Here is a 15,776-nt window from a genome sequence, read left to right on the forward strand (position 1 = left end):
ATGAAGATTTTTACAATTTTAATCTCTATATTTTAGAAAAAAATATGCTCAGTCACAAACACAATTACTATGTTATGGAACAAGGCATTGACACTCGAATCTCTGGCCAATTCGAGGAACATCCAAAATTTCAATAATCTTATCCCACAGAATCCATAGCCCAAAAACTTTAATTTGCATAGTACATTTGAAGACGAATAATATTAGTCCAATTTTTTTTAACTTTGAAATTTTCAAAGATACAAAATTTATTACATTTAGAATTAATGCATTAATATATGCATTTGTTCCGTACCGAAAATGAACTTTACAAAAAGTGACATGAAAAGTCTTAATTACATTAAAGCCAAATGTAAACTTCATTGAGAAAAAGCAGTTTTGTCTCGTATTCAACGTAAAATCTTCAAAAGAAGACTAAACAAAAAGTGCTACACTGATAACAAAGATGAATTTCACATGGAACGCGATGATTCAATAACTGCAGAGTTGCGACATACAATTGCGGAAAATGTATGGACAACCACATGTAATGGTGGAGAACCATCGTATCTTTCAGAGGTCGAATTACTTGATTTTTATGGTGAAATCAATCAAAGAGCAAAAGGTCTTGCATGTGAAAAGGTAATCGAAGCTTATCAGATTGCCTACGAATTACTGGAGTATAGATACAGCAGAGCTTTATATCTAGCTGGCCTTGTTCATCCAGACGAATTTCCAACAAGAGGAAAAAGAATTGTTTACTTCGCTAGAAGTATATCTCCCCTCAAGATCATGGTTAAACAGAGTTTGCTCTGATCTCAACATTGAGATCAAAAGCTCAAAAGAAAATGAGGAAAAACGAGCAAAGTACTGTAACACAGCAACAGTTGCTAACTTCTTACATTAATTTCAGTATACGGCAGGAATTGATCCATGGAATAAGTGGAGTATTTATGAAACATCTCTGCTTCATCAAAGCGTTACAAAGTTATCTGCACTGAAAGCAACCCTCCTTTAACCAAAGAAGAGCATGAATTTGTGCTTGTTACTAGTATCTTCCCATATAATTCTGAAGGATACCGGATGAAACCATTTATTATTGTTCCAGGAATATAAAATTGTTCACAGGAACTCCGCTCCGTGAGAGCATTCCTTACAGGACAATCTTATGGATGGATGACAAAGAAGATATGGGATATCTTTAATTTAACTTTTATTATCGAAATCCAGAGATATCGCTCAAGTCTTGATGCTATCACAGCAGCTCAGCATAATATCGTATTCGGTGATAATCATATCAGCCGAGTAAGTTATTTTACTTGCAAACTTTTGAGTCTCTTCAGAATTGAACTCTTGACATTTCCAGCTTACTGCACAGTAGTTCTCCAGTTATTTGATGTAGGATGTGCAGCATCTTTGAGATCAAAGAATAACAGGTTAAAATATGTTCCGCTTTACACATATGAGCAAGATAATTTATCAAATACCCCAAAACCAAGGTTAAAAATTGTAAGAATTTTAATTGATGCTTGTGATTAAGTCAATGCATCAGTATGGTATTCATCCGTGGAACCCAGATAAAGCCTTATCCAACGAATTAACAAACAAAACATCAAACGCAATACCAAATCCCACATATATATTTAATTCTTCTTGCAAAAAATTAACATCTGACGCCGAATTACTTAAAATTGCGCAATTTGAAGCAATCAAATTCAAACATTAAATCAAGCACTGATAGTTATTGTAACAAATATTTCGAATTATTTAGATTATTATCCTCCAAATACAAAAATTCTCAGCAAAGGGATGAAATTGAGTCAATTTAATGGAGCAAAACGAAGTGAGGTGAAATTCACCACTTTGACACCTCGTATTTTTCAGATATATCGATTAATATTGAGTTTTATTGGGATGGAAAACATACTGAAAAACCTGCAATATCAACACCTTTTTATATAATATTGAATAAATAAAAATTTGTTTTTATTTTCCAAAAAGATATATGATACATTTTTATTATACAGGTTAAAAACTGTCTAGCTTTTGCTTTTAGTGCTCGACCAGAGGCATACATTGAAAATACAATCCTCTCCATGGTTTTTGTGTAGGATCTGATCTTCTCAAAACGATGATATTGACTATTATTATATGAATTGAATGTATTTATGAATATTTCGAAATTTTAATATAAATAATTTATTAAAAATAAAAATTGAACGTAAGTACAAAAAATATAATTTGAAAGCAAATTAAAAATTAACGATACGATAATTTGGAACTTTTACCTTTTGCCAATAAATATAAAAATAAAATTTTGGGAATTGGAACTTAAGAGTAGAGAGACCTTTGTTGATATGTATGAGGCTATGTATTTATGTGTAGATCTGAGTAAGCTTGGTTATCATATAGCGGTTTCTGATGAAATTGAGAACCTCGGAGACCCAAGACCTTTGTTGATATGTATGAGGCTATGTATTTGTGCGTAGTCATTAAACCCATTCTTGCAAATTAGAATATTATTTTATTTGTTATATTGAGCTTTCTTCCTGATAATTTGCATATCTTCAAAATCATTAAAGTAAGTAAAATCAGTTGTTTTTTCGGTGATTAATCTTAATTCTTCGCATTATATTTCTTTTTTTTGAAAAATCTTACTGTTTGGGGAAATTCTCTTTGCGAAATCTGTTGGCCTGAGGATTATCTGGTTGAATAAAAATATGTTCAATTCCCCTTTCGCATAATAATTAATGAAATTGTGTTTTATTTTCGAGAGTGTGCAAAACGTTCCCACTTCTTGAGAGGTACGTTTTGCAAATTTTTTTCTTTCATACATAGAAGATTTTTGGAAGATGATTGATCTCTACATGATATTATATCATATTTCTACATTGAGTCCTTAACAATATTAAATTGCAGGGTTTTCAAATCAAAAAACTAACTTTCGCTCTTTCAGGTCAAATCAGCAAGGCTCTTCTATATAGGTGTTGGATATATTATCAAACTGAAATGAAACTTTCCAGAGATGTCCATAAAATTATTTTGCAAAACATCCCTCTCAAAAAGTGGGAACGTTTTTGCAATTTTTCTTTATTTTTTGTACCATTATCGGTCCATAGAGCGAAATGGGGACCAGGTATTGTGCTTAATGCACGTTTGAGTACATTTGTTGTATACTCTGCAGTTTTCTGAGAAAAAGATTATGAGTGATCTCGTTTTTTCTTAAAGTCATTTTTTTCTTATCAAAAAAAATTAAAATTACGTAAAACTATGACAAAATTACGTAATTCACAATTTTAATGCTGAAAAATAGGAATATAAGCTTATAATACTACAGGTAGATTGAGCATCGATGCGCGCTAATGCCAACATGATTAATTTGAGTCGGTTTTATATATTATTGGAAATTAATCACAAATTGTCCATGAATATAAGTTATATTCTTCGATATTATGAGTTAATGAAGGCTACAATATTTGTAATCATGATTGGCTAGTTAAAATCTATTAGAATAAAAGAAATTGTAATTTAATAATATTGAATTGACATTTTAAATAATTTGAGGTCTAATCCATTATGAGTATGGTTATTACAGGTCACTTATTATTATTCTTTGATATACAAAGAGTTAAAACGATTTGGTAATGAGATATTGTAGAAAATAAAAATAACTGTAATCTATTGAAACTGATAAAAAAAATTAAATCCATTTATTTTTTATTCATATGTTATTATTGATGAGAATTAGATTCATTTAAAATTGAATACATATTTTTGAGAGAGTCAAAAATTTCAGGATCGATTTCATCTTCGCATTCATCCAAATATATTCTAAGCTCGGAATTTTCAAATGCATTCAAAATATTGGCAAAGTTTTCTTTACAAGAAGAGTTAAATAAAATTTCTTGTAAACAATTAATAATAAATTTTGGGTTAAATTCAACAAAATCCGAAAGAATTTCAAACACCTTTTCAAATTTGTCATTAAATATCGAAAGGGATATTGAATCTTTTATGATAATAGCGATGAGGATATTTATCAAAATTTCCTTATTTTTGAAGAGTGCGGGATAAATTTGTCAAGTGTCACTTTTCAATAACCTTAAATTACGCTGTTCTAATTTTTTAAAAAATAACCTTAAATTATATTTGAAGAAATTATGTCTATGATATATGTTTTTATTAGAATCTTGGAGTTTTCATGCACTACACAAGAGCTCCAAGGTTCAAGAGTGAATGCTCAATAGCAATTATAGAGATGTACCTTTTCAAAATGACTTTTACTGATTAAATTTAATCAATAGAAGACATTTTGAAAAGGTACCTCTACAATTAGATATAACAAGAGATTCAAAGCTTCATTTCAGATAGATTTGAAACTTTGAAACTCTTGGTAGATTTTGAGTGAATGCTGACAATCATCTTTGAGAAGGTTTTTCTTAAAGAAAACCTTCGTAAGAGGTTTCTCAGGAGCCCTGAGGCTCCCTTTCGTAATGATTGGGAGCCTTGGGGCTCCTGAGACGAAGAATGGCTTCGCCGAATCTTTGATCAGCAGAGGCCAAATGAAAAGGCCTCTGCTGATGGATTCTCAGGAGCCCTGAGGCTCCCTTTCGTAATGATTGGGAGCCTTGGGGCTCCTGCAGCAGAGTATCGCTCCGCTCCATTAATTTTTTTTAAAAAAAAGTGCCGTGTGGCAAATTTGTCCTGTTCCCTCTCCTAACACATAACTCCACAACTACCCAAGTACTATATTGCCACTCCTTCCCGCATTGCATTTGAGAAACATTAAAAGTGGCGACAAGTGCACTTGCCATGGCATATTGTTGCGCGTATATACTACTTCTAATGAAAGAAGCAGTATATACGCGCAATTCGAGTGAGATTGCAGCAGAAAGTCGAGAAGAGAGCCCTTTCTTAAGGTTAGGACTCCCTTCTCGACTTTATTATACAATGAAATATAAATCATAGTATATTTTTGTCACTTTTCACATCGTATTACCCCGATAGAAACAAAACAAAACGACTTTCTTGATATATCAATAAATGGCACGGATAATTTATTGGATGCATTGGAAAAATATTTTAATACATATCCTATTGAGCAAAATCGATTTCAAAAAGATGAAATATTAGAATGGCCCAAGTATTTAATCATACAATTAAACTTTCGTAAGACGAAATGGTGGAAGTGAAGTGATGTTGAAACCTTGATATTTCCTCGAAATTTCTACAAAACATATATTAGACATAAAGCATATATCTTATTTTATTAAGAATGTTGAATAATAATATTATTAAATATTAAGCTTTAAAAAAGCTAATTAAATTCAAAAATGAATATATATTATTATTGGATAAATATTAATCAGAACAAATGATTTTTTTATTAATGCTATGTAATAAACAGAAATTCATCAAAAGTGACAGCTCTCAATTTTTGACATTTGTAAATTCTAAATTGAATGAGAAAAATGAAATAACACTAAGCATAATACAATATTCTAGATTTAATTATAATTAGGAAAAAGTTAGTTTTGAGAGTACTTTTCATAGGCATATAGAATGAAATCTTCTGAAAAATAATATCACATAAACTCATATTATTTTCTAATATATAACTATTTTATATAAAAATCAAATTCAATGATCTTAAAAGCGAAGGATAAACCTCAAAATTTACGAATATAATGAGTGGGAATATAATGCTTATCTATCATAAAACCATATGAAATATCAATTTTTGCTTTACGCCTAATTTTTGACGACAATTAGCAAAAAATGTTAAATGTTAACACTCAGTCCATTTGAATATGAAAAATAAAATTGACTTTGATTAAATGTTTTTATTTATCATGCAATTCTTCTTGCGACCAAAGATTTGAATAAAAGTTCAAAAAATAAGATAGCTTAAAAAATAATATACGGTAGTGTTTACTAATAGATGAATAGTATATAAATTCTATTAAAATGGATTTGATCCAAAAAATATATAAAATTTGATCATAAATAAAATCGTTTTAAATTACTTCTTCATTTAAATTATAACAATTATTTTTGATTTTTATTTATCATCCACATTCAAATTTGAATCTTATCACAAAAGAAGGACCACTTTTATGACTACTGCCAAATCTATAAACAGAGAATGGCTATTTGAAGCTAAAAGAAGAATAGAAGAAGGTGAATATTACAAAAGTGTGGGAAAGGAAGTTGAATTGGAAAATGGTAAAATTAAATTGAATGTTGCCGAAAATACAATAAGAAGAGCATTTCAACTTCAAGAAATCGAATTACCAAAAGTTAGTCGCGGCAGAAAACCAAATCCACCAACATTTGAACAAAAACAATTAATTAATTCTTGTGTTTCACAATATAAAGGAGGAATTTCAAAAACTTATTTATTGATTAAAAGGTTTCAAAATATTGTTCAAAATCCCGATTGTGAGAAAGAAAAAGAAGAAATTGCAAAAGAATTTGAAAATATAGAAGATTTGACAAAAGATCAAATTTTTGACAATTTACAAAAAATAAAGCCTCATCAAGTGGAAAAATTTATGATGGAATCAGGTTTATCTTCAAAAAGAGATTACAAACCAGCAGATCCACCTACCAAATATCGTGCCATATCAAAGAATTTGATATGGCACTGCGATATTCATTACCTTCACGGTAATGTTTCTTTTCCATTCTTTGCCATATTGAATGATATGACACGTAAAGTTCTCAAAACTAAATTATTGAAAAACAAGTCTTCCAACTCAACAGCGAATATTTTAAGAAAACTTTTAGAGGAGTTTATCCCTTACTGCATCTGGACCGATAACGGCGGTGAAAACCGCGGTGAATTCGGCCAGGTTATGCAGGAAAACGGAATAGTTTGGAAGCACACCTTGCCGTATATGCCAAGACAGAACGGCAAGGTGGAGCGCCTGTGGCCAAGCTTAGAAAAGTTTTTGCCAGACGAGTTGGATGATATTCAACAAATCAAGGACTCAGTTCAGCAGTTCATTGAAAAATACAACAATACACCACATTTATCTCTCGATATTAATCCAAAAACGAATAGTAATTACACTCCTAACGAATTATTCGAAGTTTCAAAATTTTGGTACGAGCCAGAAATGCAAAAATGGGAGTTATATATCAAAGAGGAATGGGTTTTAGCAAAATTTGAATAATTACATCATTTTAAATGACTTCTAAACAATTTTATTTATGATCAAATTTTATATATCTTTTTGGATCAAATCCATTTTAATAGAATTTATATACTATTCATCTATTAGTAAACACTACCGGTATATTATTTTTAAGCTATCTTATTTTTTGAAATTTTATTCAAATCTTTGGTCGCAAGAAGAATTGCATGATAAATAAAAACATTTAATCAAAGTCAATTTTATTTTTCATATTCAAATGGACTGAGTGTTAACATTTAACATTTTTTGCTAATTGTCGTCAAAAATTAGGCGTAAAGCAAAAATTGATATTTCATATGGTTTTATGATAGATAAGCATTATATTCCCACTCATTATATTCGTAAATTTTGAGGTTTATCCTTCGCTTTTAAGATCATTGAATTTGATTTTTATATAAAATAGTTATATATTAGAAAATAATATGAGTTTATGTGATATTATTTTTCAGAAGATTTTGTGTTCTTCTTCAAAATTTTATTTTTTATTAAAAAGAATCTTTACAAATATACATTTACTTTAATTAATATTTAAAAACGTGCTCTATCAAAAGTTCCAAAAATTCAATATTATAGCTTTTCTGAGGTGTCACTTTTGATGAATTTCTGTTTTCAACACTAGACAAAAACAATTATATTAGATGCACATGATTAACATCTCTTGGTCTGATGATGTTTTTCAATTAAAAGATTATTATATACAGTTGAATTTACAAAATTCTTAATTCATAATTGCATGGCACAAGAGAGGTATGATCTGCTTATATGTTAATGATAGATATACCATATTATTTCCATTACTATAAATAACTTAAAGAAATATATCTTCTAAGTGTATTTTTTGTTCAATTTTGTTTGAAAAAAAAATTAAAACGCATTTCTTATCTTGTTTAGCTTTGATAAGTTGGATTAAATAATATTACTAAATACAAATCATGATAACAATTATATATCCATGCTAAATGCCTGAAGATCTGGTGAAAATATTGAGATATGCCTCACTTCCATCATTTCGTCTTACCACATAAAAATATGTGATTTTTAAAACAAGTTAGCTGATATGCTTTTAACAAAACCGAATCAAAAGTATTCAAAAAAATCTGAAATTGTAAAATATCTTAATCAAAAATAAAGGGTTGATCTTCATTTTCGGGATTTCAAAAAAATTTGGAATTTCACCTCCCAAACACACAGATTGTCCAGTTCATTGGCATAGAGAATATCCGATTTCCAGTGTTTTACTCTGAATCTTATTAGTTAAATACCGAATTTCGAACATAAATTCATCAAAATCGAATAAAGAGACTACCAAAAACGACACAAATATAATCAAGTCACAATCATTTAACAGGAACTCCTTAAATGAAGATTTTTACAATTTTAATCTCTATATTTTAGAAAAAAATATGCTCAGTCACAAACACAATTACTATGTTATGGAACAAGGCATTGACACTCGAATCTCTGGCCAATTCGAGGAACATCCAAAATTTCAATAATCTTATCCCACAGAATCCATAGCCCAAAAACTTTAATTTGCATAGTACATTTGAAGACGAATAATATTAGTCCAATTTTTTTTAACTTTGAAATTTTCAAAGATACAAAATTTATTACATTTAGAATTAATGCATTAATATATGCATTTGTTCCGTACCGAAAATGAACTTTACAAAAAGTGACATGAAAAGTCTTAATTACATTAAAGCCAAATGTAAACTTCATTGAGAAAAAGCAGTTTTGTCTCGTATTCAACGTAAAATCTTCAAAAGAAGACTAAACAAAAAGTGCTACACTGATAACAAAGATGAATTTCACATGGAACGCGATGATTCAATAACTGCAGAGTTGCGACATACAATTGCGGAAAATGTATGGACAACCACATGTAATGGTGGAGAACCATCGTATCTTTCAGAGGTCGAATTACTTGATTTTTATGGTGAAATCAATCAAAGAGCAAAAGGTCTTGCATGTGAAAAGGTAATCGAAGCTTATCAGATTGCCTACGAATTACTGGAGTATAGATACAGCAGAGCTTTATATCTAGCTGGCCTTGTTCATCCAGACGAATTTCCAACAAGAGGAAAAAGAATTGTTTACTTCGCTAGAAGTATATCTCCCCTCAAGATCATGGTTAAACAGAGTTTGCTCTGATCTCAACATTGAGATCAAAAGCTCAAAAGAAAATGAGGAAAAACGAGCAAAGTACTGTAACACAGCAACAGTTGCTAACTTCTTACATTAATTTCAGTATACGGCAGGAATTGATCCATGGAATAAGTGGAGTATTTATGAAACATCTCTGCTTCATCAAAGCGTTACAAAGTTATCTGCACTGAAAGCAACCCTCCTTTAACCAAAGAAGAGCATGAATTTGTGCTTGTTACTAGTATCTTCCCATATAATTCTGAAGGATACCGGATGAAACCATTTATTATTGTTCCAGGAATATAAAATTGTTCACAGGAACTCCGCTCCGTGAGAGCATTCCTTACAGGACAATCTTATGGATGGATGACAAAGAAGATATGGGATATCTTTAATTTAACTTTTATTATCGAAATCCAGAGATATCGCTCAAGTCTTGATGCTATCACAGCAGCTCAGCATAATATCGTATTCGGTGATAATCATATCAGCCGAGTAAGTTATTTTACTTGCAAACTTTTGAGTCTCTTCAGAATTGAACTCTTGACATTTCCAGCTTACTGCACAGTAGTTCTCCAGTTATTTGATGTAGGATGTGCAGCATCTTTGAGATCAAAGAATAACAGGTTAAAATATGTTCCGCTTTACACATATGAGCAAGATAATTTATCAAATACCCCAAAACCAAGGTTAAAAATTGTAAGAATTTTAATTGATGCTTGTGATTAAGTCAATGCATCAGTATGGTATTCATCCGTGGAACCCAGATAAAGCCTTATCCAACGAATTAACAAACAAAACATCAAACGCAATACCAAATCCCACATATATATTTAATTCTTCTTGCAAAAAATTAACATCTGACGCCGAATTACTTAAAATTGCGCAATTTGAAGCAATCAAATTCAAACATTAAATCAAGCACTGATAGTTATTGTAACAAATATTTCGAATTATTTAGATTATTATCCTCCAAATACAAAAATTCTCAGCAAAGGGATGAAATTGAGTCAATTTAATGGAGCAAAACGAAGTGAGGTGAAATTCACCACTTTGACACCTCGTATTTTTCAGATATATCGATTAATATTGAGTTTTATTGGGATGGAAAACATACTGAAAAACCTGCAATATCAACACCTTTTTATATAATATTGAATAAATAAAAATTTGTTTTTATTTTCCAAAAAGATATATGATACATTTTTATTATACAGGTTAAAAACTGTCTAGCTTTTGCTTTTAGTGCTCGACCAGAGGCATACATTGAAAATACAATCCTCTCCATGGTTTTTGTGTAGGATCTGATCTTCTCAAAACGATGATATTGACTATTATTATATGAATTGAATGTATTTATGAATATTTCGAAATTTTAATATAAATAATTTATTAAAAATAAAAATTGAACGTAAGTACAAAAAATATAATTTGAAAGCAAATTAAAAATTAACGATACGATAATTTGGAACTTTTACCTTTTGCCAATAAATATAAAAATAAAATTTTGGGAATTGGAACTTAAGAGTAGAGAGACCTTTGTTGATATGTATGAGGCTATGTATTTATGTGTAGATCTGAGTAAGCTTGGTTATCATATAGCGGTTTCTGATGAAATTGAGAACCTCGGAGACCCAAGACCTTTGTTGATATGTATGAGGCTATGTATTTGTGCGTAGTCATTAAACCCATTCTTGCAAATTAGAATATTATTTTATTTGTTATATTGAGCTTTCTTCCTGATAATTTGCATATCTTCAAAATCATTAAAGTAAGTAAAATCAGTTGTTTTTTCGGTGATTAATCTTAATTCTTCGCATTATATTTCTTTTTTTTGAAAAATCTTACTGTTTGGGGAAATTCTCTTTGCGAAATCTGTTGGCCTGAGGATTATCTGGTTGAATAAAAATATGTTCAATTCCCCTTTCGCATAATAATTAATGAAATTGTGTTTTATTTTCGAGAGTGTGCAAAACGTTCCCACTTCTTGAGAGGTACGTTTTGCAAATTTTTTTCTTTCATACATAGAAGATTTTTGGAAGATGATTGATCTCTACATGATATTATATCATATTTCTACATTGAGTCCTTAACAATATTAAATTGCAGGGTTTTCAAATCAAAAAACTAACTTTCGCTCTTTCAGGTCAAATCAGCAAGGCTCTTCTATATAGGTGTTGGATATATTATCAAACTGAAATGAAACTTTCCAGAGATGTCCATAAAATTATTTTGCAAAACATCCCTCTCAAAAAGTGGGAACGTTTTTGCAATTTTTCTTTATTTTTTGTACCATTATCGGTCCATAGAGCGAAATGGGGACCAGGTATTGTGCTTAATGCACGTTTGAGTACATTTGTTGTATACTCTGCAGTTTTCTGAGAAAAAGATTATGAGTGATCTCGTTTTTTCTTAAAGTCATTTTTTTCTTATCAAAAAAAATTAAAATTACGTAAAACTATGACAAAATTACGTAATTCACAATTTTAATGCTGAAAAATAGGAATATAAGCTTATAATACTACAGGTAGATTGAGCATCGATGCGCGCTAATGCCAACATGATTAATTTGAGTCGGTTTTATATATTATTGGAAATTAATCACAAATTGTCCATGAATATAAGTTATATTCTTCGATATTATGAGTTAATGAAGGCTACAATATTTGTAATCATGATTGGCTAGTTAAAATCTATTAGAATAAAAGAAATTGTAATTTAATAATATTGAATTGACATTTTAAATAATTTGAGGTCTAATCCATTATGAGTATGGTTATTACAGGTCACTTATTATTATTCTTTGATATACAAAGAGTTAAAACGATTTGGTAATGAGATATTGTAGAAAATAAAAATAACTGTAATCTATTGAAACTGATAAAAAAAATTAAATCCATTTATTTTTTATTCATATGTTATTATTGATGAGAATTAGATTCATTTAAAATTGAATACATATTTTTGAGAGAGTCAAAAATTTCAGGATCGATTTCATCTTCGCATTCATCCAAATATATTCTAAGCTCGGAATTTTCAAATGCATTCAAAATATTGGCAAAGTTTTCTTTACAAGAAGAGTTAAATAAAATTTCTTGTAAACAATTAATAATAAATTTTGGGTTAAATTCAACAAAATCCGAAAGAATTTCAAACACCTTTTCAAATTTGTCATTAAATATCGAAAGGGATATTGAATCTTTTATGATAATAGCGATGAGGATATTTATCAAAATTTCCTTATTTTTGAAGAGTGCGGGATAAATTTGTCAAGTGTCACTTTTCAATAACCTTAAATTACGCTGTTCTAATTTTTTAAAAAATAACCTTAAATTATATTTGAAGAAATTATGTCTATGATATATGTTTTATTCTAGAATCTTGGAGTTTTCATGCACTACACAAGAGCTCCAAGGTTCCAAGAGTGAATGCTCAATAGCAATTATAGAGATGTACCTTTTCAAAATGACTTTTACTGATTAAATTTAATCAATAGAAGACATTTTGAAAAGGTACCTCTACAATTAGATATACAAGAGATTCAAAGCTTCATTTCAGATAGATTTGAAACTTTGAAACTCTTGGTAGATTTTGAGTGAATGCTGACAATCATCTTTGAGAAGGTTTTCTTAAAGAAAACCTTCTCAAAGAGGTTTCTCAGGAGCCCTGAGGCTCCCTTTCGTAATGATTGGGAGCCTTGGGGCTCCTGAGACGAAGAATGGCTTCGCCGAATCTTTGATCAGCAGAGGCCAAATGAAAAGGCCTCTACTGATGGATTCTCAGGAGCCCTGAGGCTCCCTTTCGTAATGATTGGGAGCCTTGGGGCTCCTGAGACGAAGAATGGCTTCGCCGAATCTTTGATCAGCAGAGGCCAAATGAAAAGGCCTCTGCTGATGGATTCTCAGGAGCCCTGAGGCTCCCTTTCGTAATGATTGGGAGCCTTGGGGCTCCTGCAGCAGAGTATCGCTCCGCTCCATTAATTTTTTTTAAAAAAAAGTGCCGTGTGGCAAATTTGTCCTGTTCCCTCTCCTAACACATAACTCCACAACTACCCAAGTACTATATTGCCACTCCTTCCCGCATTGCATTTGAGAAACATTAAAAGTGGCGACAAGTGCACTTGCCATGGCATATTGTTGCGCGTATATACTACTTCTAATGAAAGAAGCAGTATATACGCGCAATTCGAGTGAGATTGCAGCAGAAAGTCGAGAAGAGAGCCCTTTCTTAAGGTTAGGACTCCCTTCTCGACTTTATTATACAATGAAATATAAATCATAGTATATTTTTGTCACTTTTCACATCGTATTACCCCGATAGAAACAAAACAAAACGACTTTCTTGATATATCAATAAATGGCACGGATAATTTATTGGATGCATTGGAAAAATATTTTAATACATATCCTATTGAGCAAAATCGATTTCAAAAAGATGAAATATTAGAATGGCCCAAGTATTTAATCATACAATTAAACTTTCGTAAGACGAAATGGTGGAAGTGAAGTGATGTTGAAACCTTGATATTTCCTCGAAATTTCTACAAAACATATATTAGACATAAAGCATATATCTTATTTTATTAAGAATGTTGAATAATAATATTATTAAATATTAAGCTTTAAAAAAGCTAATTAAATTCAAAAATGAATATATATTATTATTGGATAAATATTAATCAGAACAAATGATTTTTTTATTAATGCTATGTAATAAACAGAAATTCATCAAAAGTGACAGCTCTCAATTTTTGACATTTGTAAATTCTAAATTGAATGAGAAAAATGAAATAACACTAAGCATAATACAATATTCTAGATTTAATTATAATTAGGAAAAAGTTAGTTTTGAGAGTACTTTTCATAGGCATATAGAATGAAATCTTCTGAAAAATAATATCACATAAACTCATATTATTTTCTAATATATAACTATTTTATATAAAAATCAAATTCAATGATCTTAAAAGCGAAGGATAAACCTCAAAATTTACGAATATAATGAGTGGGAATATAATGCTTATCTATCATAAAACCATATGAAATATCAATTTTTGCTTTACGCCTAATTTTTGACGACAATTAGCAAAAAATGTTAAATGTTAACACTCAGTCCATTTGAATATGAAAAATAAAATTGACTTTGATTAAATGTTTTTATTTATCATGCAATTCTTCTTGCGACCAAAGATTTGAATAAAAGTTCAAAAAATAAGATAGCTTAAAAAATAATATACGGTAGTGTTTACTAATAGATGAATAGTATATAAATTCTATTAAAATGGATTTGATCCAAAAAATATATAAAATTTGATCATAAATAAAATCGTTTTAAATTACTTCTTCATTTAAATTATAACAATTATTTTTGATTTTTATTTATCATCCACATTCAAATTTGAATCTTATCACAAAAGAAGGACCACTTTTATGACTACTGCCAAATCTATAAACAGAGAATGGCTATTTGAAGCTAAAAGAAGAATAGAAGAAGGTGAATATTACAAAAGTGTGGGAAAGGAAGTTGAATTGGAAAATGGTAAAATTAAATTGAATGTTGCCGAAAATACAATAAGAAGAGCATTTCAACTTCAAGAAATCGAATTACCAAAAGTTAGTCGCGGCAGAAAACCAAATCCACCAACATTTGAACAAAAACAATTAATTAATTCTTGTGTTTCACAATATAAAGGAGGAATTTCAAAAACTTATTTATTGATTAAAAGGTTTCAAAATATTGTTCAAAATCCCGATTGTGAGAAAGAAAAAGAAGAAATTGCAAAAGAATTTGAAAATATAGAAGATTTGACAAAAGATCAAATTTTTGACAATTTACAAAAAATAAAGCCTCATCAAGTGGAAAAATTTATGATGGAATCAGGTTTATCTTCAAAAAGAGATTACAAACCAGCAGATCCACCTACCAAATATCGTGCCATATCAAAGAATTTGATATGGCACTGCGATATTCATTACCTTCACGGTAATGTTTCTTTTCCATTCTTTGCCATATTGAATGATATGACACGTAAAGTTCTCAAAACTAAATTATTGAAAAACAAGTCTTCCAACTCAACAGCGAATATTTTAAGAAAACTTTTAGAGGAGTTTATCCCTTACTGCATCTGGACCGATAACGGCGGTGAAAACCGCGGTGAATTCGGCCAGGTTATGCAGGAAAACGGAATAGTTTGGAAGCACACCTTGCCGTATATGCCAAGACAGAACGGCAAGGTGGAGCGCCTGTGGCCAAGCTTAGAAAAGTTTTTGCCAGACGAGTTGGATGATATTCAACAAATCAAGGACTCAGTTCAGCAGTTCATTGAAAAATACAACAATACACCACATTTATCTCTCGATATTAATCCAAAAACGAATAGTAATTACACTCCTAACGAATTATTCGAAGTTTCAAAATTTTGGTACGAGCCAGAAATGCAAAAATGGGAGT

General features: G+C 30.1%; 2 protein-coding genes across 2 annotated transcripts, besides 12 other annotated features; both read left to right on the forward strand.

Moving 5' to 3' along the window:
- Positions 1 to 456: 456 nt before the first annotated feature.
- On the forward strand, positions 457 to 795 carry TVAGG3_0052980 (uncharacterized protein; the record flags this gene model as incomplete). Its single annotated transcript, XM_051221092.1, has 1 exon — positions 457 to 795. One exon carries the CDS (start codon positions 457 to 459, stop codon positions 793 to 795), a length of 339 nt encoding a protein of 112 aa, XP_051106078.1.
- Positions 796 to 4,040: 3,245 nt separating this feature from the next.
- Positions 4,041 to 4,691: a mobile genetic element.
- Positions 4,658 to 4,691: a terminal%2Cinverted (terminal inverted repeat of MuDR-4N1_TV transposon ID:TVAGG3_0052990).
- A 685-nt stretch (positions 4,692 to 5,376) lies between these two features.
- Positions 5,377 to 5,413: a mobile genetic element.
- Positions 5,377 to 5,413: a terminal%2Cinverted (terminal inverted repeat of Banshee-A3 transposon ID:TVAGG3_0053000).
- A 682-nt stretch (positions 5,414 to 6,095) lies between these two features.
- Positions 6,096 to 7,154: a mobile genetic element.
- A 601-nt stretch (positions 7,155 to 7,755) lies between these two features.
- Positions 7,756 to 7,793: a mobile genetic element.
- Positions 7,756 to 7,793: a terminal%2Cinverted (terminal inverted repeat of Banshee-A3 transposon ID:TVAGG3_0053020).
- A 1,200-nt stretch (positions 7,794 to 8,993) lies between these two features.
- On the forward strand, positions 8,994 to 9,332 carry TVAGG3_0053030 (uncharacterized protein; the record flags this gene model as incomplete). The annotated part of the gene is made up of 1 exon (XM_051221093.1): positions 8,994 to 9,332. One exon carries the CDS (start codon positions 8,994 to 8,996, stop codon positions 9,330 to 9,332), a length of 339 nt encoding a protein of 112 aa, XP_051106079.1.
- Positions 9,333 to 12,577: 3,245 nt separating this feature from the next.
- Positions 12,578 to 13,351: a mobile genetic element.
- Positions 13,318 to 13,351: a terminal%2Cinverted (terminal inverted repeat of MuDR-4N1_TV transposon ID:TVAGG3_0053040).
- Positions 13,352 to 14,036: 685 nt separating this feature from the next.
- Positions 14,037 to 14,073: a mobile genetic element.
- Positions 14,037 to 14,073: a terminal%2Cinverted (terminal inverted repeat of Banshee-A3 transposon ID:TVAGG3_0053050).
- Positions 14,074 to 14,755: 682 nt separating this feature from the next.
- Positions 14,756 to 15,775: a mobile genetic element.
- The last annotated feature ends 1 nt before the right edge of the window (position 15,776 follows it).

Source organism: Trichomonas vaginalis, chromosome IV, assembly GCF_026262505.1.
Source record: "Trichomonas vaginalis G3 chromosome IV, whole genome shotgun sequence".
In the NCBI taxonomy this organism is placed as follows: Eukaryota; Parabasalia; order Trichomonadida; family Trichomonadidae; genus Trichomonas; species Trichomonas vaginalis.